Source organism: Phacochoerus africanus, chromosome 14, assembly GCF_016906955.1.
Source record: "Phacochoerus africanus isolate WHEZ1 chromosome 14, ROS_Pafr_v1, whole genome shotgun sequence".
Taxonomy (NCBI): domain Eukaryota; kingdom Metazoa; phylum Chordata; class Mammalia; order Artiodactyla; family Suidae; genus Phacochoerus; species Phacochoerus africanus.
Genome location: NC_062557.1, coordinates 26621585 through 26645454, shown reverse-complemented (window position 1 = coordinate 26645454; position 23870 = coordinate 26621585). Strand labels below are relative to the sequence as shown.

The 23870-nt window shown below is 56.9% G+C and overlaps 1 protein-coding gene and 1 long non-coding RNA gene across 3 annotated transcripts; one reads left to right on the top strand and one right to left on the bottom strand.

Moving 5' to 3' along the window:
* Positions 1–453: 453 nt before the first annotated feature.
* On the bottom strand, positions 454–23531 carry TMEM92 (transmembrane protein 92). Of its 2 annotated transcripts, XM_047758645.1 has the most exons (6): positions 23272–23531; positions 6491–6580; positions 2962–2987; positions 2122–2211; positions 1766–1961; positions 454–1077 (listed from the first exon to the last, which is right to left on the bottom strand). In XM_047758645.1, exons 2-6 carry the CDS (start codon positions 6557–6559, stop codon positions 964–966), a joined length of 495 nt encoding a protein of 164 aa, XP_047614601.1. In that variant the 5' UTR covers positions 6560–6580; positions 23272–23531; the 3' UTR covers positions 454–963. The 2 variants fall into 2 exon arrangements, with proteins under 2 accessions (XP_047614601.1, XP_047614600.1); XM_047758644.1 differs by lacking the exon at positions 23272–23531 and having other exon boundaries at positions 6491–6710.
* LOC125114960 (uncharacterized) lies at positions 7803–12704 on the top strand. Its single transcript, XR_007131953.1, has 3 exons — positions 7803–7900; positions 11154–11250; positions 12458–12704. It is a non-coding gene; the product is annotated as an uncharacterized LOC125114960 (long non-coding RNA).
* Positions 23532–23870: the final 339 nt, after the last annotated feature.

Here is a 23870-nt window from a genome sequence, read left to right as displayed (position 1 = left end):
GAAAACTATGGGTTTTGTGCATTTAAAAAAAAAATTTTTTTTTGTTCAACGTCCCCATCAAACAAATCTGACTAGCATCCATGAGGATGAAGGTTCGATCCCTGGCCTTCTCAGTGGGTTAAGGATCCGGCGTTGCCGTGAGCTGTGGTGTAGGACACAGATGTGGCTCGGATCCTTCATTGCTGTGGCTGCGGTGTAGGCTGGCGGCTACAGCTCTGATTGAATCCCTACCCTGGGAGCCTCCATATGTGGCAGGTGTGGCCCTAAAAAAGCAAAAAAAAAGGGACCAGAAGTCAAAGCATCTACAAAGACCCTCTCTGGAGGGTGGCCCACAGATGTACTGAGCTCTCAGCCTCATCAATGATGGGGTTTCAGGCGCACTGCCCCCCCCCCCCCCCACCTAATGCCCCAGCAGGGCCTGGGCTCACCTCCCCACACAGAGACAGACACAGCAACAAGCAACTGAGCTTTAGTGAGTGCATGTGTTGGGAGGGGAGGGAACAGGGCGTCTTCCCTATTGGGGTGGAATCAGGTGGCTCAGAGCTCATGCAGCCCTGTCTCCCCGAGTACATCAGTGCCATGCAGCCCTGTCTCCCCGAGTACATCAGTGCCCCCCAACACATCTCAGAGCTGGCGGCCCAGCCGACGTTCTGGAAGCGGTCTCCACTCCTCAGAGTGGCCCATTCACTCCTGGGCCCCTCCAACTATTCACATTTTCCTCCTGGCAGCCTCGAACTTGGCATGGGGTGGGGGCGGTAGGAGGGGGTCCCTCCAGATCAGCTCTTGGGACTAGTGAGGCCACAGGCCTGGAACAGGGGTAGGAAAAGCAATAAGTTAAAACTGAGAATGGCCAGAGGTGTGGCAGGACCTTCTAGGCGGTTGGTCCCAGGAGTCTCTGGCTTGATCCAGGAGGTCTTGGAGAGGAGGTGACTGATGACAGGAGGGTTCCAGGCAGGAGGTGGCTCAGAAGGCTGGGTTGTCGATGCCTCTGCATGCCCTGGTGTATTCTTCAGGCCTGCAGCTGTATGGAGGGGGTGGCTCCGTGGGAGGCAGGCCCAGTTCCGGCTTCAGAATAACCTGCAGGGAGACGAGGGACACAGGGTCTTCTCAGGACCTGCCCCTGGCTGTCACCACCCGTGTGCTGGTGGTAGCACATTTACCAGGGAGAACGGTGACCTGCTGCTGGGTGCAGAGCTCTCCTTAGGGTCCGGGGCATGGTGTAAGGACGCCCTCCACTGTCCCTCTTGCTTCAAAAATCTTTTCGGGAGTTCCCTCGTGGCTCATTGGTAACAAACCCAACTAGTATCCATGAAGACGTGGGTTCAATCCCTGGCCTCCCTCACTGGGTTATGGATCCAGTGTTGCTGTGAGCTGTGGTGTAGGTCGCAGATGCAGCTCCGATCCCAAGTTGCTGTGGCTGTGGTGCAGGCCACCAGCTGCAGCTCCAATTCGACCCCTAGCCTGGGAACTTCCATAGGCTGCAAGGGCAGCCCCAAAAAGCAAAACAACAACAACAACAACAACACCAAAAAACCCCAAAACCCAAAACCAAAACAAAACCAACTTTTGTTTTTTTTTTTTCCTTTGGCCATGCCTGTGGCATATGGAAGTTCCCTGGCCAGGGATTGAACCTATGCCACAGCAGCGACCCAAGCTGCTGCAGGGGCGAATGCCAGATCCTTAACCTGCTGCATCACAAGAGAACTCTTCAAAGTCTGAATAAGGAGGCACAGAGGCCAGAGCGGGGATGAGGATGGATACCCACCTCGCTGTAGGGGGGTGGGGAGTCCGAAATGGGTGCTATGACCCTCTCTTCGGGAGCAAGGGAGGGCAGTTCCGGGGGCCCCTCATGCTCCATGGGGGGCTCATGCTCTGGCTCTCTGCAGTTGCGGAAGATGTGCTTAGCCAGGCCACAGATGCACATGAGCGATATGAAAATCAGGAAGATGATGACAAAGATCCTGGGAAGAGAAGCCACCACCATCACCCTGAGGCTTCAGAACATCCCACCGCACCCCGGTCCCTTCCTTTCCCTACACCCACCCCATCAGCAGGAAGTCCAGCCCAGTCCTGTGTAGACCAGACTCCTCAGAGGATGGTGCCCCTGTGCCCTAGGCTCACCTGAAGGGGCCAGAGAAGAACCCAAAGGGCTCCCGCTGGTATTCTGGGCAGCATGTGTCACCACAACACTTAAATCCTTTAGGGCAGGTGCTGGGGGGTGGGGGCGGGGGCAGAGAGAGGGCTGTTGGTACCAAGGTGGGGAGGCGGCAGGATCCCAGCTTCTCAAAACTTATCCATGCACTCAGGGCACAAGCCCCACCCCTAGCAGAGTCGGGGTACCGGCTCCCCCTGCGGGCTCAGCGGGAAGAACCTGAGGCTGGGCCAGGACCTGGGTTTCAGGCTCAGCTCACTGCTGGCCTTGTGGCCCTTCCTGGGCCTCACCTTCCTCATCTATAAAATGGGTGTAATGAATGTCCTGTCAATCTCAGGGGGCGGGTGTGGGGAAAGAGTGTTGCAGTGGCTTCAGCATCACTCCGAGGAGATGGGGGGGGGGGCAGTGGGGAGGGTCCGCAGCTAACTCCAGGAGGAGTGAGCTGTTTCTGGTGCCCATGGGGTGGGGTGGGGGGAAAGAGGGTGTTCCTGGAACATCCAGTGCTGTCTGGGTGGAAATATTTTTCTGCCCAGAGCCCACCCCCGTCAGCCCCTCCTCCCTGTGCTTCGGTTTCTTCGTATTTATATCTATTAAGAGTGTTAGCTCCTGCTTCCAGGGTACCCTCTGAGGGGAGATGGTCTAAGCCTGCAGTGAGAAGGATGAAACTGCCCCTGGGTTGGCTGGTGGAGGGAGGGAGGGGGTGGATTCAGGCTAGAAGGGGAGTGGCGGAGGAAGATGAAGGCAGCCAAGGCAGGATGTGGGGTGTCTCCTCCGCACACTGGAAGGGACAGCCCAAATCCCGGACTTACAGGAAGGGAGCACACGTGGCTGCAGCCTGTGGAAGAAAAGAGGCAGAGGCGTGGGTCACACACTGGGGGGCGCGCGCGCGCGCGGGGGGGGGGGGGCTTCCACCCAGATGCTACCCAGGTCCCTCACGGCCAGCAGGTCCCCATCGGCCCCCAAGCCTGTCCTCCACCTGACTCCACATGTTCCCCAGGTCAGTGGCTGGAGCCCCAGCTCCTTCCTCTCCTCACCGCACCTCCCACCGCACCGGCTCACCCCCAGGTCCAGAAACTCGTGCCGTCTCCCCAACCTTCCAATCCAACCCCATCACGGGCAGGATGCCAGGGCTCTCCCCTCACTTGCCATTTGTAACACGTTGGCTGAGCTCCTATCCAACAAATCCGATCACTCACAACTTTGCTGGGGGCCCCGCCCCCACCCCTGCCCACGTCCAGCCCTACCGGTCTCCCCTTCTTGCACACACACCCACTGGGAGTTCCCTGCACACACTCGGCTATCTTGCACCTGCCTGCAGGGGCGGGCCCTCTTCTTAGGGCTCAGGGCTTCTGAATTTCCATTCATCCCTCTGGTCCCTGCCCGGGGCTGGGGGCTGGAGGGTCCTCCTGGCTCTGAGGAGCACTGGACCCCCCTCTCTGGAATCAGCTCCTCCTCCTTCCCTCCCTCTTCTGTACTAGTTCTGTAGGTTAGGGCTATCATAGAATTTGACCTGATCAAGAGCAAATATGTGTACCAGCCCTGTTTGAAATGTTCTTCCCTCAGGTATCTGAGAGGCTGGCTCCAGCACCTCCCTCTCTGACGGTCTTATTTCTTTATTTATTTTGCTTCTTAGGGCTGCACCTGCAGCATATGGAAGTTCCCAGACTAGGGGTTGAATCAGAACTATAGCTGCCAGTCTATGCCACAGCCACAGCCACGCAGGATCTGAGCTGTGTCCGAGACCTACGCCGCAGCTCACGGCATCACCAGATCCTTAACCCACTGAATGAGGCCAGGGCTTGAACCCACATCCTCGTGGATACTAGTCAGGTTCGTTACTGTTGAGCCATAACGGGAACGTCTGACCATCATATGTAAAATTACACCCACTTCCCCAAAGCATCCCTTTTCCTCTAATTGCACCTCCTGTCTCTGCATAGCTCTTATCAACATCTAATATGCTTTTACTTTATCTTGTTACTTTTCTGTCTCTTCAGTAGAATGTAAACTTCACCCAGGAAGGGATTTGTGTTGAAAATCAACACTCATGATAACAGCAGAGGCAGAATGAATGAAAAAGCATGCATTGACCACTGGGTCTCATTTCATCCTGGCAGCTCTCAGACCGGGGTGGGGGTGGGGCAAAATGTGTGGTTATCTGTCCCCCCACTCTAACCTCGGGGTGGGGGGACCAAGCAGCCACACTCAAGAAAGAATAAGAAGCCAACAGTGGTCAGACCAAAGACTTGGAAATAACTTTTTTTTTTTTTTTTTTTTGCTTTCTAGGGCCGCACCTGCGGCATATGGAGGTTCCCAGGCTAGGGGTCTAACCCGAGCTGCATCTGCGACCTATACCACAGCTCACGGCAACACCAGATCTTTAACCCACTGATCAAGGCCAGGGATCGAACCCACACCCTCATGGTTCCTAGTAAGATTCGTTTCCGCCGCACCACAATGGGAATTCCAGAAATAACATTTTGATGGCCACTGACAACAATAGTAAAACCAAGAAGACCAATCACAGCCACTAACAGTTGGGCTGAAACCCCCGTTATGTGCTCTGTCCTGCACGTACAGCCCCTTCTCCCAAGTCTTGGCCAGTGGGCTCAGGAGCAGGGATAAACCCCAGCAGGAATGGCCCACACAGCACCCTGAGGCTGAGGGCCACACAGCACCCTGGAATGACTGCAGAGTTGGGGACCCCCAAAGGGATTCAGGCACTCAGGGTACTCCCTTCCCCTCAGATTCTAGCCCCTGTCCCTCCCCCGCCTCCTGGCCCCTAACTAAGAAAGACAATGAACAATTACTTTAATAAATTAAGGAGTTTCCATTGTGGCTCAGTAGTAACAAACCCAACCAGTATCCATGAGGATGGGGATTCCATCCCTGGCCTCAGTGAGTGGGTTAAGGATCCAGCATTGCTGTGAGCTGTGGTGTAGGTCGCAGAGGCGGCTCAGATCCTGAGTTGGTGTGGTTGTGGCTGGGGCTGGGGCTGGGGCTGGCAGCTGCAGCTCCAATTTGACCCCTAGCCTGGGAACTTCCATATGCCGTACCTGTGGCCCTAAAAAGCAAAATAATAGTAATAATAATAATAATCCTGCACTCCTGTGAGGAGTAGAGGACACTTTCCCAGATTCTCCCACCACCCCATTTTGTTTTGTTTTGTTTTGTTTTGGCTGTACCTGTAGCATGTGGAAGTTCCCTGGGCCAGGGATTGAACCTGAGCCACAACAGTGACAATGCCAGACCCTTAACCCATTGAACCACCAGGGAACTCCTCCCCCTACCATCCTGTTGTAAACAGAGGATGGTCTTATCTGAGGTGGTTCAGAGCCTGTGTTTTATCAAGTGTTGGGATAATCTTCGGCAACTGCTTACATGTGAACAGGGAGCATCAACTGCCTGCCCCCTGCAGTGGTTGGGAGGAATCGACCAGAGGATGCTCAGCCTAGAGCTGGCACAAACCCACAGCCTGGTGATAGAGAAGGAAGAGCAGGGCTTGGGGTGGGGTGGGGCAGAGCGGCTCAGCACAAGTTCATGAACGTGGGAAGCAGGCCTGCAACTTCCTTCGGACTCTGACACAGAAGTAATTTAAAAACCGTGTTCTAGACCCATGTCAGTTTCTAGGATCATCTCCCACCCCAGAATTGGATAGACTGCCCCCATTACTGGAGTCAGGGGCGGGATAAAGGGGTGCTGAAACCCTGCCTCACTTCAGAAATCACAGATTCCAGAGGTCACCCCAGCCTGGGGTCAGGCAGCCGGATCAAATCCTATCACCCGGCACCTAGAAAGGGACAAAGGAGCCTCCTTTCCTCCAGGGCACGCAGAGAGAAACAGTCCCAGAGAGGGGCAGGGCCTTCCCAAGGTCATCCCCAGCACTAGGAGCACAGAGCTGGGGGGGGGGGGAACAGGCTGGCCAGGCGTCCAGACCTTAGACACACCCCCCCACCACTGCCGCCCCGGCCCCCAGTCTCTGCTTTCTGACACAGCAGGAAGGAGCAAGAACGAGACAAGACTAACGAGACTAACGACGCCAGGATCAAAGTCCCCACTCAGAGAGGCACTAGGTGTCAGGCGGCGCAGGTCCCACGACACAGTCTCCCCCGCCCCTGCCTCCTCACGAGGTGAAGGAACCCAGGCCTTCTCAGGACCTCCTTCCACTGCCCTCACCTCCACCTCCCGGGCCAAAAGAGAAAGGAAGTTGCTAAATACGTGTGGTCATGAGGAAATCCTGACCATAGTAGGTGGTGATCCAGAGCCAGAAGCGGGGCCCCTGACCCACAAGGGTAGGGCCCCCCAAAATCTAACCGGCTTACCTCCCAAAAAGCTCACCTGTTGGAGGCCAGCCGGCAGGGCAAGCAGCAAGGTGGGCACGAGGCAGAGGACCCAGGTGTCAGACATCCTGGCAGGGGGGCCACTGAGCTTCCGTGTGGAGGGGAGGAGAGGAGAGGGCGGGGCCGTGACCTCTCCCACGACTCTCCACCTATAGGGCCCTGCCTTGGGTTGGGGGCGGAGCTGATGCACCCGGGGAAAGGCCAACCCAGAAGAGGAAGGGAGGGGCGGAGGTGAGGAGGGGGGAGGGGAGGAGGGAGGAGGAGGGGAGGGGGGAAGGGGGAGGGGGAAGGGGGAGGGGGGAGGGGAAGGGAAGACGTCTGGGAACGGTTTGGGGAATTGAGAGGTAGAAAGGATTATCTGATGAAAAATATTGTGGCATCAGTTCAAGACAGCTGAACTACCCCTTCCCAACCCCAACTGTTCCACCCCCTAAGCGGTCCTAGGCTTATGATAGGGACTGGCGGGAGTTCCCCTTGTGGCGCAGTGGAAGCAATCCACTAGGAACCAGGAGGTTGCAGGTTCGATCCCTGGCCTTGCTCAGTGGGTCAAGGCTTGGGCGTTGCCCGTTAGCTCTAGTGTAGGTCACAGACGAGGCTGGGATTCTGCATTGCTGTGGCTGTGGTGTAGGCTGGCAGCTGTAGCTCTGTAGCTCGGATTAGACCCCTAGCCTGGGAACCTCCATATGCCCCTGGTGCGGCCCCAAAAAGCCAAAAAAAAAAAAAAAAAAAAAGATAGGGACTGGTCGCACCTATCAGATGAGGGAGCTGGACCACTGGAAGTCCCTTCCCATAAGGACTTCTGGGGGGCAGAGGTTGAGAGAGGGGAGGCGAAGGACCTGGTGGGGCTAGGCGTCCTTTTTTTTTATGAGGAGGGAGGGGCGGCCTGGCAGATTTCTTGGGAAGGAGAACCTGGAGCTCATTACCAGCACATTCGTGCCCCCCACTCCACATCCTGGGAGGAGGTGTTGGTACACTTCCTCCGTTTGACTACAGGGAAAATGAAGACCCCAGCATTCAGAGACTAGTCCCTGGGTCCTGAACTGGGGCAGAGCGGCAGCCAGGAGAGATGGGGCGCAGGCGAGCAGGCCCATCCAGATTCCTGGAAAGACCCCGCGGAGGCGGGCTGGGCCAGGAGCCACCGGATTCCGACCCGGGGCGGCAGCGCCCAGCCCTCGAGGCACGCTGTGCTTTCCAGATCTTGCCAGCAGGTGGCAGCATCGTTCAACTCGCGATTCCCCCGGAGCCTGGCGGCGCGGGACCCGGGGCTTGGGGCGGATCTCCCCGGGCTCCCTCCCCGGGGGACCTGGCTGGAGGGTGGGGTGGGAAGCAGTCTCGGTGGGCGATTGGCGGAGGGTGAGAGCCAGACGCCCAAACACAGATGGGACGTATGGAGAAGACCTTGCGCGAGGTGGAGAGTCGGAGCCGGGACCCCTGGGGCGGGGGTGACGGGGGGGGGGAGTGCTGCTCCCTGACCTGGGGGAAGTCGGGGGAGGCTCGGTGCTTAGGTATGAGACGTCTCCTGCTGCCCCTCAGTTCTGACTTTACTACGGAAAACTCGTCCCAACCTAGTAAGAAGGGACAGCCGCCCTCTCTGGCTTTTTTGTTTTCTCTCACCGCTTTCTCCTTCTCGCTGTTTCTCATCTCTCTCCGACGTGTTATCTCTGTGCAACCTCTCCCCAGGTCTCCCCATCTCTGTCTTCCTGTTTCAATATCTCCCCATTTCTTTCTCTACGCACTTTCTCTCCATGCCTTAGTGTTCCCTGTTTTCCCATCTCTGTGTCTCCTCTTTGCTTATTTCTGTCTCACTGGAGGAATCTGTTTTTCTGTTTCCATTTCCCTTGCCTCTGGTTTGGTCCTGTGTCTCCCTGGCTCTGGGTCTTTTGCTCTCCAACCCTCCTGGTCTCTCTCGCAGTATATCTCTCCCTGGTCTCTCTGTTTTTCCCTGTCTCTGTTTCTCATTATCTCTTGGCTCCTAAGGACAGAATCTTCCAGTCTCCTGATCCAAGTGGAACTGGGGTCTGGCCTCAGAAAATGCCCTCTCTTTGGCAGTTCCTGGTGACTGATCTCGGAGAAGAATAGCAGGGGGTGTCGTCCCTTGGCCCCTGCAGTTGGCTTTGAACCCAGCCCCCCTTCTGCCAAGGGGACCCTAGTCCAGAGACTGCTAGAGCTTTTTCCTCGCAGCACCCACACTGCTGCTTCCTTAGTGACATTGTTGCTTCCCTTTGCTTCCATACTCAAGGCTTGAGGTGTCTCCCCCAAACACCCTGCCCCTCTGCCCAGGCCTGGAGCCCTGCAGAAGTTTGGCCTATAGAGCAGAGGAAGATGCGTGAGCTTAGGGGAAGAGCTTATCTTAGCAGGTGGAATGAGGGTGCTGAGAAGGGCATGGAGGAGCTTTGAGGGGTAGACAAGAGAGGCCGAGGAGGTGAAGGAACCAGGCAGATCGGTGCCCTGAGGAGGAGCGGGAGGAGGGCAGGAGGGTGGCCTTGTTTCCTCTGGCATCCAGTTGACACAGATGTAGGGTTACCAGACCACAGACAGGATGCCCGGTTAAATTTGAACTTCGGATAAACAATGAATAACTTTTTAGTATAGATAAATATGTCCTGTGCAATATTGGGGACATACTAAAATTTATTTGTTGTCTATCCGAAATTCTAATTTAGCTGGGTGTCCTGTATCTATTTGTTAAAACCAGCAACCCGCCAAGGGGGAGAAGGATCGAATGGGATGGACTGGGAGTTTGGGGTTAGTAGATACAAACGATTACATTTAGATGGATAAACAGGAGTCCCCGTCATGGCTCAGGAAGCAAATTTGACCAGCATCCATGAGGACACAATTTCGATCCCTGGCCTTACTCAGTGGGTTAAGGCTCCGGTGTTGCCTTGAGCTGTGCTGTAGGTCGTAGACGTGGCTCGGATCTGGTGCTGCTGTGTCTGTGGTGTGGGGCTGGCAGCTACAGCTCCAATGAGACCCCTAGCCTGGGAACCTCCATATGCTGCTGCAGGTGTGGCCCTAAAAAGACCAAAAAAAAAAAAAAAAAAGGAATGGAGGAACAAAGAGAGCCTACTGTATAGCTCTATTCTAAACTATTAGAATGTGCCTTTCTAAACTATTAGAACATAGAATATGATGGAAGATAATATGAGAAGAAACATATATGTGTATGACTGGGTCCCCTTGCTGTACAGCTGAAATTGGCACAACATTGTAAATTAACTATAATTACAAAGAAAAGAAAAATCTGGCCAGTCTCCCACATCTCTAAAATGTCCTAGGAGAACAGGGGCTCTACCCCCTGCCCCGCATCTCTCCAGTGGGAAAGCAAGCCCTGGGCAGAGTCCAGAGGGCTTCTGGAACCTGCCTCTGGATCCCCCGTTTTTTCATGACCTCAGACTTCCTTTCTAGGCTCCTTTCTGCAGATGGAAATAGGGTGAAGGGCTCGGAGGTGGGCCGTCCCTGCTCAGGCCGAGAACATCGAGCCCTGTTGTCCGAGGGCCCCAGCCTTCTTGGTGGATGAGGTCCGGTGGGGCTGGGGTTGCAATGGTGGGGGCCCCAGACAGAGCAGACGGGGGCCTGTTCTTGTCGAGAGGCAGGAGGGTCCCGGACAAGGACAGTGCCTTGCCTTCCACACTTAATCAGGCAGTGGGTGGGAAGTGTGCATGTGTGCACGGTCATGTGCAGATGTCTGGGGACACGGGGGCAGGGAGCCCCGGAGACCTTGTGCAATCAGTCGGTCCTTCTAGATTCCACACCTTCTGCTCCCTCTGGGGTTTCCCAAGAGGAACAGAGCTGCGATGTCTGCGCTCACTTGAGTCTCCCTGGCCCCATTCACTAAAGAAGGAGCTGATTGTGTGTCTGACAAGGGCCCCAGCTGGAAGGGCCTTGGGGGATCAGCTGGGCCACCCGCTCCCTTCTCAGAGAAGCCAGCTGGAGCCCAGAGGGGCAGAAAGGCCAAGTCACCAGGGACAGTGGGGCTGAGTGAGGACCTGACCATGCAGGTCTGAAGACCCCACACCCAGCGGCAGCCTCAGAGGCTGCACATATGGCAGGCCTGGGGAGCTGCTGCCTGGGGTGGAGGAACTATTTGCTGGGAGCTGCAGTGGGAGGCCTTGTGCAGACTGGCTCAGGCCAGCCCCGGGGGCCAGGCTCTGGAAGGGGGCAAGAGCCAGGCTGGGTTCCCCTCCTACCCACCATACGGTAATGGACACTGATACCCATAAATGGTTTATGGCACTGGGCTGGGATCTTTCCAAAGTCCCAAATGTCCTGCTCTAACCCTGCTCTGCCCGTACGATGTTGTGTTAGCAAGTGTGCTACTTGCTATGGTGTGCCGTGCAACTTTAGTCAAAGAAACCAAATTTCGCTGCGTCTTTCTTTTTTTTGTTTTTGTTTTTGTCTTTTTAGGGCCACACTTGCAGCATATGGAGGTTCCCAGGCCACAGGTCGAATTGGAGCTGCAGCTGCCGGCCTACTCCACAGCCACAGCAATGCGGGATCCAAGCCACGTCTGCGACCTACACCACAGCTCATGGCAATGCCAGATCCTTAACCCACTGAGCAAGGCCAAGGATCGAACCTGTGTTCTCATGGATGCTAGTCAGATTCGTTTCTACTGGGCCATGACGGGAACTTCTTTTTTGTTTCATTTTGTTTTTCAGAGCTGCTGCAGTGACAATGCCAGATCCTTAACCTGCTGCACCGCAAGGGAACTCCTGTCTGTGCCTTTCTAAACTCATCTGTGAAGGGGGTGCAGAGGTGAATAAACAGGACCTCCCTCATCACATGGGGTCATTGTGAGGATAAAATAAGTACCTCGGTGTCTAGCATAGAGTAATGGTAAATACATATTATCTTAATCGTAGTACACAAAAGGAGTTCCCATCGTGGCTCAGCGGTTAGCAAACTGGACTAACATCCACAAGGACATGGGTTCGATCCCTGACCTGGGTCAGTGGGTTAAGGATCCAGTATTGCCATGAGCTGTGGTGTAGGTTGCAGATGGAGCTCGTTCCCCAAGTTGCTGTGGCTGTGGCATAGGCTGGTGGCTTCAGCTGCCATTTGACTCCTAGCCTGGGAACCTCCATTGGCCGCAGGTGCGGCCCTAAAAAGACAAAAGACAGAAAAAAAAACACAAAAAATGTTTCACTCCCAGCAGAGGAAATGGACCCAAAGCCCTTTCTCTCCATTTCTCGTAGAGGCAGAATGAGGTGCCAAGGAATTAAGGGTCTCATGGCTTCCCTCTGCGAACTGTTCTCAGCCCTTTTAGATGGGTCACCAGAGTCCAGCTCCAAGTTCCCCAGAATGCCCTGCTCACTAGCCCCCCCTGCTGTCCATTAAGTTCTCTGGGCCCCCACTCCAGGGCCAGGTCAGGGAGGGGGTGGGGTGGGTGACGGACCTCAGAGGGTGACCTTGATTACTCCTGGAGGGCCACAGGGGACCAGATGAGGCAGTGGTGCTGGGTCCAGAGATTTGAGCAGTTCTCTCTCTTCCTGGCTTGTCCCCCACTTCTCTTCCCTCACTGCGGGGCACTGCCTGGGCTGGCCTCACAGTGTGGGTCCCCTAGACCTCAGGCTGAGAGCTCAGGGGGGACTGGGGACCGTATTTATCAGTTTCCCCCCTGCCACTGACTGCCCCCGTCCTGTGTGGCTCCCCAGGTCCATCACGGCTGTCCTCATAGCCTCCAACCTCACCCCTGAGGGGACATGTCACTCTCTTGCTCCCTGACTTCCAGAGGCTCCCCACTTCTTCCTGAATAAAGTCCCATCTCGGGGAGACCTTGGGGTCCTTCAAAACCAGCCCCACCTGTCCTCACTGCTCCCTCTCCTGACCCTTCTCCCTGCCCTGCCCACGGGCTCCCCAGCCACATGCCCCACCCTTTCTGCTTCCCTCCTTTCCCCTGCACCCAGCACACCTGCCCCATGCCCTCCCTGGAAACCTGACAAATGCTCCTCCATCCTTCCAGGCTCAGCTCGCATACCACCTCCTCCAGGAAGCCTCCCGGGACTTGGATCCTCCTGCAGGAAGTGATGGCCTGCTCCCTGCTCGCCCCCACCCAGGCCTTTCCTCTGGGCCTCTCTGACACCCTGGGCGGTTCTGCCTTGAAGATGTGTGTACATGTCCTCATGTTCCCAGCAGGCTGCGGGGGCCGGCCCAGTTCTGATTCAGCTTTCCTTTCCCATGGTGCTTTTTTCCAAGTAAACACAGGCTCTGTTGTCACTGAGTTGAAGCTGGTTGGGGGCCTCCCAGGGTCAGGAGCCAGATTTCTCCAAGGGATAGGGGATGAATTCCCAGAGTCCTTGCTGGAGCGCTCTTCCCCGTCCCCCCCCCCCCCCAGTGGGGCCGAGACCCATCCTGATCGGGCTCCCCATCTTCGTGGGCTGTGTGGTCTGGGGAAGCCACCTCTTCTGCTTCCTGTCCCCTCCCCAAGGCTACACAGACCCCCAGGTGAGTGAGAGGGTTCCCCAGGGATTGAGCAACTTCAAGGGGGTGGCCGGCAAGGAATGCTTGGCTCCCGGTCCACCTTCCAAGAGAGGCAGGATACACGCTAGGTTGCCAATAGCAATTCTTGGCCATGAGACCAGGGCCTGAGTCGCCTTCCCAGCATCTCTTTGAACACGGAAACCCATGGGCCCCTCACTTATTCGAGGTGATGGAGGTAGGGGCGAGGGGGTGACTTTTTTTTTTGCCTTTTCTTGGGCTGCTCCCGCGGCATATGGAGGTTCCCAGGCTAGGGGTCTAATCGAAGCTTTTGCTGCCGGCCTATGCCAGAGCCACAGCAACGCGGGATCCAAGCCGCGTCTGCAATCTACACCACAGCTCACAGCAACGCTGGATCCTTAACCCACTGTGCAAGGCCAGAGATTGAACCCGCAACCTCATGGTTCCTAGTCAGATTCATTAACCACTGCGCCACAACAGGAACTTCAAGGGGGTGACTTCTTGAATGGACCCCAGGTCTGAGCCACCAACCTGCGGGCCAGGAAGTTGGAGGGAGGCGTGCCACCTGCCAATTAACGACGGCCTTGCAGGGAGCTTATTATCCTAATGGATAGGTTGAAGGAGCACGACAAATGCTCACCTTCTTAGAGTCTTAGCAGAGACAAAAAACGGCATTTGGGAGCCATTATCCTTCTAAAGTGTAGGTTTCCGGGGCACGGCCAGGGGAGGGAAGAGAAACAGCTCCCAGAGGGAAGGTTGAGCTAATGCGCTTTGGCTGTGGGGGTGGCAGAGGGAGCACAGATGGGAGGGGCTAACTGAAGTGAAGGGTCTTGAGAGTCCCCCTCAGCTGGTCCCCTGGTTCTGGGGCTCCTTCTCCCCGCGCCGGCCCCCGTCTTCTCTGCCCTGCGCCCTCTCTACACCCCCACCCCTGCCCTCAGTGTTGAATCTGGGACAGGAACTCTGCAGTTAGAGAGAAGAAAGGGGTTGAGGATCGCCCTAGGACCCCCATTTTCTAGCTCTGCTCTTGTTGGCCCCTTGATTTTTATTTTATTTTATTTCTTTGTCTTTTTGCCTTTTCTAGGGCCGCTCCCGCAGCATATGGAAGTTCCCAGGCTAGGGGTCAAATCGGAGCTGTAGCTGCCAGCCTACACCAGAGCCACAGCAACGCGGGATCTGAGCCGTGTCTGCGACCCACACCACAGCTCACAGCAACACCGGATCCTTAACCCACTGAGCAAGGGCAGGGATCGAACCCGCAACCTCATGGTTCCTAGTTGGATTCGTTAAGCACTGCGCCAGGATGGGAACTCCTTGTTGGCCCCTTGAAAGAGGGCTCTTCTGCACCGGGCTTGTGGGTGCCTCAGCTCAGATCCAAATGTCACAGGGAATGTGGTTAGACTTCAGAAGAACTTCCCAGTTCCAAACAAGCTGGGGGTTCAGGGTGACCAGTGGAAAGGGGAACCCCTCTGAGGGCTGGGCACACGGAGGGGAAGGCATCTAAAGTGTTGAGGGACTCAGACTAAAATGCAGAGCAGGCCCAGCTTGGGACACCCCGGAAACTGGTTACCTCTTAGGGACCTGGGAGTTAGGCAAAGAATGAGTGTGAGCAGAAGGGGCAGGGCGGCGAGGTGAGCAGAGATCCCTTTCTTTTGCAAACATCAGAGCTCCTCTAAGCAGCCACATCATCTGGCCCCCAGCCGAGGACAGACTTGGCTGGAGTTGTGTGCAACGCACGCGTGGGTGGGCACAAGCAGCGTGTGTGCACATACGTGTATGCACACCACGCAGCCTCCCACCCCCGTGGATGCAGCAGCCGCCTCTCAGCAGCCCCACCAGCTTCCTTATCACCAGGCCAGCCTTTAAGGGGGGCTACCTCCAGGATCCCCCTCACCCCAGTGGCCCTGTTAGCACCCCCTCCCTCCCTTGTTAGCGCCTCATAGCCCCCTCTTCCTCCCCGGCCCCTGCTGTCCCCGGAGAGAGGCCTGTGGCTTGCAGCCCAGTTCTTTTCCGACTACATTTCAGCTTCTATTTTCTGAAGCTTCATCCCTCTCCCAACTGCTAAGCCCCCTGCCCTCTCCATCCTGCTGTTATCTGCATGGAGAGGTCTGTTCCTGAAGATGCTAGCCTGGGGTGGGGGTTGGGGTTGGGGGGAGGTGAAGTGGGTACACGCTCAGCTTCCAGGCTGTGGCTACAAGGCTGGGGCACAAAGTGAGCCCCCCATCAGAGGGGGAAAGGGACGAGTTTGGGAGGGAGCCTGCTCTCGGGACCAAAGCTAAGTCCTGATGCCAGCTGTGCCACCCTCACCAGGGCAAATCATCACCTTCTCTGCAGCACTGGGGTACGGGGGTGGGGGTAAAGGGAGACGAAAGGGGTCGAAGTGTCCTCTCCTGCCCACCCCCTCCGGGACAGCCTTGCCCAGTCTGAGGCTAGGCTGCCGAGTGGGACAGGGTGGTCCTGTGCCCGGAGCCAGGATGTCAGGCTGCCAGGATTGCAGGTTTCCTCTACTGAAGGGCCCCTTCCTGGCCAGCTTTGATGTGTCTGCGAGGTTAGTGAAGGATGTTTGGCTTCGGGGCCGGGTGCCAGGATAAACTCCCTCTGCCTGCTGGGCCAAACCACTGCCTGCTCAGCACCCGGCTTGCCTGCCTCCCTCAGCCCGGGACCTGGCCTCCCCCAAGGCCATCGCTGCCCTACCTGGGGAGAGACCCTGAGGTCCTTGGATGCCGTGTTGCCAAGGTTGACACTGGGGTGACCACCTGCCTGCTAGGTGACCAGGGGCCTGGCCCAGGTGGGGTTTGAGGGGCCGGAACCCAGCCGCTAGTAGAGGTGGCGGTAAGTTGCCATATGGGGGAGGGGTGTCCACGTGGAGCTGCCTGCACAGGCTTCAGCTCTTCCAGATGTGCTGAGGCTCCAGCTGTAAAGATGACTCAGCCTGGAAGGGGGAGGGGTGGGCCATCCATTGTGCGGGGTGGTGAGCAGAGGGAAGTGAGGCCCCTGAGCCACTGCCAGCTGCTGCTTCCCTTCCACGGGAACCCCCGGCCCCCAGAAGCCTGCAAGCTGGTGGAATGGTAGCTGCTGGGAGCCGCCCAGATGTGCAACAACCCTCATTTCCCATTGTGTGCAGATGGGGAGAGGAGCGATGAGGCCGCAGGGCAAGGGGCCCAGCTAGGGGGCTGCCCAGCAGGTTCTCAGAGAGAGAGAGAAAGGGAGGCTGAAGGTGGGGGGCAGCGACTGGGGAGGGGGGCAGGCCAAGGAGGTAGAGGGAATGGAGATGGGAGCAGGGAGAAGCTTGGGACTGAAGTGTTAGACCTCCTGGGGCCCCCTTCTGGGGGTGGCGGTGGGGGGCTGGAAGAAGGGTGTATGGGTGCCTGTGTGTCTCTGTGCATGCACGCATGCGTGTGTGTGTGTGTGTGCGCGCGCGCGTGCAAATGCGCGTTTAGGAGTGTAGGTTACATGTGGGAAAGGGGTATCTTTGGATGAGCATCATATAGGCTGACTCCCATAGGCTGTGTCTGTCCCGTGTATGCTGCGTCTGTCCCCTGTATGCTGCGTCTGTCCCCTGTATGCTGCGTCTGTCCCCTGTATGCTGCGTCTGTCTCCTATAGGCTGTGTATGACTCCTGTATGCTGCTGTGTCTGTCCCCTGTAGGCTGTGTCTGCCCCCTGTATGCTGTGTCTGTCCCCTGTATGCTGCGTCTGTCCCCTGTAGGCTGCGTCTGTTCCCTGTAGGCTGCATCTGTCCCCTATAGGCTGTGTCTGTCCCCTATAGGCTGTGTCTGTCCCCTATAGGCTGTGTCTGTCCCCTGTATGCTGTGTCTGTCCCCTATAGGCTGTGTCTGTCCCCTGTATGCTGTGTCTGTCTCCCATAGGCTGTGTCTGACTCCTATAGGCACCCCTGTAGGCTGCGTCTGTCCCCTGTAGGCTGCGTCTGTCCCCTATAGGCTGTGTCTGTCCCCTGTAGGCAGTGTCTGTCCCCTGTAGGTTGTGTCTGTCCCCTTAGGCAGTGTCTGTCCCCTGTAGGCTGTGTTTGTCCCCTGCAGGCAGTGTCTGACTCCCATAGGCTGTGTCTGCCTCCTGTGAGCTGGGTAGTAGACAGCTATGTGCTGGCCGTCGGGGGCTGTGGGCTATGCTCTCGCCGTCTGTGTGATAGAGAAAGAATGTGGAGACAGCTGTGTAGCGATGAGGGAGGGGCTGGGATGGAGCTGCCACGTGTGCCTTTCAGTGCTGAGGGTGGGTCCCTCGGACCTGGGGACTCAAGAGGTGTCCAGGCACACCGGACCAGGGCTCCAAAGTCCTGGGGTTTCCTCCACCTCCTCCAACCTCCCCACTTCCTAGGGGGCTCCGGGGAAGTTTCCAGAATCTTCAGAGCAACAGTGTCTCCTGCTGGGCCCGGGCCCTGTGATCTCTTGCAGAGCCGCTGAGAGGCCGCTGGGCTTTGGGGGGCTAGTGCCTAGCGGGCTGCAGGCAAGGGCCCTGGGCAACCCCCCTCCCCTAGCTCCGCAGAGCTGCTGTCCTGGCCTCCTCTTTGGCCTCCAGGTGGGTCTGCTGGCCAGGCCTCTGGGCCCTCCCTGGAGAGCCCCACCTGTGCCAGCTGCCCGTGCCAGGGTAAACAGGGCACTAAGTGTCTGGGCTGGTGCCGGCCGCGAGCTGGGCACAGCTTCCCCACGTAATGCGCACTGTGGCTCGGGTTGCCTCTTCCAGCTAAATGACAGGTCTGAGGCTCCAGGCCCCATAAACAGTGTCTTCTGGGCAGGTGGGGGCCTTGGGGACCGTGGTACACAGACGGATAATCAAGTTCCACAGGGAGACAAGTTGTCACCTCCGAGGAGGGCTGCTGAAGTCCTGGTCTGGTGTGTGCCTGGACACCTCTTTGCCCCCCAGGTCCTCGCCCCTCTCAGGCAGCCCTGGCGTGATCCTGCGCTACTCCCCCTCCTCCGCCCCCACCAGCACACACAGCCAGCCGGCTCCCCCAGGGTTTCAGCACCCACTTGCCCTGTGAATGCGGATTTTCCCGCAGCCCTGACTGGCTGATCCGCTCGTCTTGCAATCCGTGGGTGAAGCCCAGAGAGGGGGAGCCCTATCCCTTAAATCAGCCCCATGGGACGTGAACTTGGATGAGTCCATGGTCCTCCAGACGGCAGAACCAGCGCCCCCTCCACTCAATCCCTGGGTCCTCTTGCTCCCTCTTCCTGTGCCCCAGGCGGGAAGCCCGCTGTCTTTTCCAGATTCTCTCTTCCTCTCCTCCCCCTTCCTTTCAGCCCCCCGCCCCCCCACCTCTCCTCTGGGACTGACCCCAGATGATAAGGAGACATTTAGTTTGCTGCCCTTTCTCTGGATTGGCCACTGTGCCCCAACAGGCAGCCGAAGGGGGAGGAGGAGGAGGCTTAGCCCCACGGAGCCTCCCTGAGGGCGGGTAGAGGCCAGGTTTTGGGGGGAGTGGAGCAGGCTCCCCGGGGATAGGGTGGGGGGAGAGAATTGGGGGGCATGGAGGAGTAGGAGAGGCCTCTCCTGGGGCAGGCTGGAGGCCCTTCACTCACCCTCCTGGAGAGCAGGGGAGAGGGGCCGAGGAGACAGGGGGCAGTGGGTGGTGGGCAGGCGCCCAGGCCTGGGGGTGCCACGTGGTAAGACTGGGCTCCGGAAGCTCGCCTCTCTTCCTCTGTCATTATCCATCTCCATGCAGTCTCTCCCTCTCTTGTCTCTCTTGCCCTTTCCCTCCCGTCCCCTCTGCCCTCTGCAGTCCTCGGAGGGGAGCAGCCCAGAGTCTGAAGCCAGGTTCCCAGAGTGATCAGAAAGTCCTTGTCCTGAGCCCGTGGTCTCCAAAGAGCCACATTCAGCTCCCTGCTGTCTGGGGTGAGAACCTCCCCCAGTTCCCCTCTCTGCCCCGGGTCCTGAGCCACTCTCGCCCTTGTCAGGGGGCGTGGGGGGGGGTTGCGCTGTCTTCAGAACTGCTCCCCAGGGGGTGGAGGCAGCAAGTCCTCCCCCTCCACACCCCCCCACCCCTCTGGGAAGGCTGCGCTCTTGGAAGCTGGAGCCTGGGCTGCATTCCTGGGGGACCAGATGCCTGGTGCACCCAGGAGTCTTAATCTTTTTTTTTTTTTTTTTTTAAATCTTTTTAGGGCTGCAATCACAGCATATGGAGATTCCCAGGTTAGGGGTCAAATCAGAGCTATAGCTGCCAGCTTACACCAGAGCCACAGCAATGCCAGATCCCTAACCCACTGAGCGAGTCCAGGGATTGAACCCACGTCCTCGTGGATACTAGTCAGGTTCATTACCACTGAGCCACAGTGGAAACCCCAGGACAGTCTAGATCTGAGCCATAGCTGGGATTAACTCTTAGCAGCATCCCCAGGCATCCTGATTTGGACTCTAAATTATATCCCTATGGTCCTGTCAGTCTCTGGAGTCTCACAGCCTCCCCACCCGCTTCCACCTCCTGGGAGAGCTGTGTAGACTGCTTGGGCCTCACCCAAGGACAAGAAGGCCAGACAGCAAAGAGGGGAGCTGTATAAATAGCCTATTTGGGGGGAGGGCCCCCAGCGCTGGGAAGGGCGGGTCTGCTTACTGGAGAGGGAGGAAGGAGTGCGGTGGTTGCCCCCAGGCAGCATGTAATTTAAGGTTTATTTTGGGGCACTCTCTCCAGCTCCGGGTGGGGCTGAGGTTAATTTAAGGGTTTAATGGGGTGGGGGTTGGGTAGGGAGGAAGAGAGGGAAGCCCCCCCACTCTGGCCTGGCTCCGGGAGAGGGTCCTTTCTGAGATCCTCAATGCCCTTGGTCCCTGGGTCCCTCCACAGAGACCCCCGCAGACCCCTGTGGCCCCACCTCATCCAGGAGCAGGTGGTGGTTTGCAGTCTCCTCCAAGGCCTGGGCTCCAGGTCACGGGTCCCAGCCCACCTCACGCCCCCAGGCAACCAGCTGATGGTTGAAAGAAGTAATGATGGTGGGGTGGGGGTCTGGGGGATGGTGTCTCTGCTGGGGGGGTCCTCGGGCTGGAACAGCAGCCTGCATGGGAGGTTCTGGACCAGATCAGCTCTTGCTCCCGGCTATTCTACTCACTGTCCTTCCCCTGCTGGCCTCCCAGCCTGATGCAGAAGATGCTGGCTGCGCCCTTGGGAGCCCTTGGTCCCAGCGGAAGCAGGACACAGACTCTCCTTTCAGAGTGGCCACCAGTCATTGTTTTCGTCACAACCTCTGTCCTGATCTTAATTTTTTTTTTTGCTTTTTAGGGCCACACCTGAGTCATATGGAGGTTCCCAGGCTAGGGGTCAAATTGGAGCTGTAGCTGCTGGCCTATGCCACAGCCACAGCAACTCGGGATCCAAGCTGTGTCTGTGACCACTGCTCACGGCAACGCTGGATCCTTAACCCACTGAGCAAGGCCAGGGACTGAACCTGCGTCCTCATGGATGCTAGGCGGATTCGTTTCTGCTGAGCCACCACGGGAACTCTGAGTTTTTTCTTTTCATTTTTAAATTGCTCGTTTATATGCTAGTCAGATACGTTAAACATTGAGCCATGATGGGAACTCCCTGATCTTAATTTTTAGTCTTCTATTTGTTTACATCTTTGCAGTCTGTGTCTCTTGCTGGAACTTAAACTGTATCATGGGATTTCCTGTCGTTGCTCAGCAGTAACAAACCAGACTAGTATCCATGAGGACATGGGTTCGATCCCTGGACCCGCTCAGTGGGTTAAGGATCCGGCGTTGGTGTGAGCTGCAGTGTAGGTCCCAGATGGGGCTCAGAACTGGTGTTGTTGTGGCTGTGGCATAGGCTGGCAGCTGTAGCTCTGATTTGACCCCTAGCCTGGGAATGTCCATATGCCGTGGGCACGGCTCTAAACAGACAAAAAAAAAAAAAAAGAAAAGCTGGAAAATGGCAAGGACTTTATATCCTGTCCTTCAAAGTATCTTCAGTGCTTACCAAGCACATAGTGGGGGCTCAAGAAATATTTCTCAAGTGAATGAATGAATAAACAGCACCATATCAGAAAGCCCTGGAGAAGAGGCATCAGGGGACAAAGTCTGAAGTCTTCTCCCCTGGTGTTCTGGGCGATTTCACCTTTCAGCCTCCTGGCCCCTCTGGACCTACTTTTTGGGGCCACCAGTCACCCTGAACTATTGGCTGCCCCTCAAATATTGGGCCCTCTTTCTACCTTCACGCCCTTTCTCACCACATTCCCTCCTTCTGCAATCCCTTTGGCTCCCAGGGTCACTTGAACAAATCCTGCTAGTTTTCCAAGGCCCTTCCCAAGGTCACCTCCTCCATGAAGCCCACTTGGATCCCTCCACTGGATCTAACAAAGTTTTTTCTCTGTGTCTTTTCTGTCACTCTCTGGGGTCATCGCTTCTCTCTGCTTTAAACCAAAAGGCTTGGGGGCCAGGCTTGCCTGGAGCTGTCCTGGAGCCTGGAACCCCATGGGGGCTTAATTGGAGGAGGCAGTGAACTGTTCTGGGGGCCAGATGGAGGTGTGTGCTCCTCTCGGCCCTAGCTTCTAAGAGGACTCCTCCGATGAGGAGTCTATGTGATATTGTTGTTCTTGGGGGTCAGACGTGATCTCAGGAGCCGGAAAGGGCAACCAAGACCTGAGTGGGGTGGGGACAGCATGAAGTTTCCCTTAGAAGGACACTGAGCCGCCTTCTTCTGTTCCTCTTTCTTCTCCTTCTTCTGCCTCTGCCTCTTCTTCCTCTTCTGCCTCTGCCTCTTCTTCTTTCTCCTCTTCCTCTTCTTCTTCCTCTTCTTATTTTTTTTCCCCCCAGACCTGCTCCTGCAGCATATAGAAGTTCCCAGCCTAGAGGTCGAATCAGAGCTACAGCTGCTGGCCACAGCCGCAACCACAGCCACAGCAACATGGGATCTGAGCTGCTTCTGCAACCTACATGGCAGCTCACGGCAATGCCAGATCCTTAACCCACTGAGTGAGCCCGGGGATTGAACCCACATCCTCATGGATCCTAGTTGGATTCGTTAACCACTGAGCCACAATGGGAACTCCCATTGAGCCTTCTTCCGATCAGAGAGAAGAGGAGGGTACACAGAGAAAGAAGGAGGTAAAGAAGGGGGTGGGGGGGGAGCAAGGATGCTGAGGGAGCCTAGGGGTCCACGGGAGGGGAGACAGGACAGAGATGATGAGGCCAGAGGTGAGAGAGGCGAAACTCTCTTGGTCCCTAGACCACACATCCCTTCTCAGACCTCACCCCACCTCACCCCTGAAACCACTGGAGCCATTGGCCATGCTTCCTTTTTTTTTTTTTTTTGGTCTTTTTGTCTTTTCTAGGGCCGCTCCCGTGGCACATGGAGGTTCCCAGGCTAGGAGTTGAGTCGGAGCTATAGCCGCCGGCCTACGCCAGAGCCACAGCAACACGGGATCCAAGCTGCATCTGTGACCTACACCACAGCTCACGGCAACACCGGATCCTTAACCCACTGAGCAAGGCCAGGGACCGAACCCGCAACCTCATGGTTCCTAGTCGGATTCGTTAACCACTGTGCCATGACGGGAACTCCAGGTCATGCTTCCTTTAGGAGGCCCCTTGGGACTTTTGGAGGGCCTTACTCTCCTGGTTTCCCTCCTACCTCTCTGGTTACTCCTTCTCCAGCTCTTTCTTTCATCTTCTTCTTCTTTTTTTTTTTTGGTTTTTTTTGCCGTTTCTTGGGCCGCTTCCGCGGTATATGGAGGTTCCCAGGCTAGGGGTCTAATCGGAGCTGTAGCCACCAGCCTACACCAGAGCCACAGCAACGCAGGATCGTTAACCCGCTGAGCAAGGCCAGGGATCGAACCCTCAACCTCATGGTTCCTAGTCGGATTCGTTAACCACTGCGCCATGACAGGAACTCCTCCAGCTCTTTCATCAGCTCTGTCCTCTGCATCTTCCGTCGGGTTTGGGCCTGGCCTGTGTGCGCATGCTCTCCAGCAGACCCCACACAGCCAGCGCCCTAATGGGGATCCCTACTAGGATCCCTCCGGGAATTGCAAAGTCACCTGGTTCCACAGTAAACCACTCAGCCAGGAGTGCCAAGCAGAAGCCCGGGCCAGCCCTTATCCCTCTGCCGATCGGTCACCAAGCCCTATGACTTCTCCCAAATCCCCGTCAATCTGGCCATCTTTTTTCACACCACGGCCGAGGGCCAGGGCCTGGCTACCGTCACCTCCACCCTGACGTCTGTGGCAGCCTCTTAGCGGGCACCCCTCCTCCATCCTGATCCCTTTCCAACCAACCCTCCACACTCGTCTGGAGCTCTTCCTAAAAACACGTCTAGTCACGTCACCCTCCCCACCTTCACCCCAAGAGCTCCCTCAGAGCATCTCCGCTCCCGTGGGCTCTGCCCTCAGCTCTCTCTCACCTCTGGCCCATGGCAGTGCCGTGCCTTCTGCTTGCAGCACCCTTCCTCCAGACTCCTCCTCGTGTCACTTCCTCTGGGAAGTCTCCCCGATTGCTCTTCTCACCGAGCAGGGGTCAGAAGTCCCCTTCCAGCAGCCCACCGGAGCCTTAATCTCCCCCATCACAGAACTTGATGCATTGAATAGCGCGTCCCTCTTTCCTTCTGGAAGCTCCTCTAGAGTAGAGACGGTAACTGCCCACAACGAGGCCTGGCACCAGGCACCACCGCTGCCCAGGAACCGTTTGTTGATGGAAAATTCATTCGGGGGAGACTTAATGGGATGAGAGGGAAGACAGAGGGCGTCTCCCCTCCCCCTCCCCGGGCTGGGCCTCCGAGGCAGTGGGGTGGGAGAAGTTACAGGACTTGTGAGTGGAGCAGGAGGCCTTGGTTAAGGTTGTTGGGGTGCTGGCTCTGGAGTCAGGGTTGAGGCTGCCCACCACCTGTGCATGCGCCTTGGGGAAATTGCTTCCCTGAGAGGTCCCCAGAATTAGCAGGGACCTCCAGCTCTGGGCTCGGGGGTGGGCAAGCCTATCTGTTGGTGCCCACCAGCATCTTTGGTA

Bases quoted from the DNA above. Each gene is read 5' to 3' on its own strand.
- TMEM92 (XM_047758645.1), bottom strand. From the start codon at position 6,559: ATGTCTGACACCTGGGTCCTCTGCCTCGTGCCCACCTTGCTGCTTGCC. The intron at 1,962-2,121 runs GTGAGCCTAGGG...TTCTCTTCCCAG, and splicing joins TTCTTCTCTGGCCCCTTCAG to GATCTTTGTCATCATCTTCC. The intron at 1,078-1,765 runs GTGGGTATCCAT...GTCTCCCTGCAG, and splicing joins CCCCACCCCCCTACAGCGAG to GTTATTCTGAAGCCGGAACT.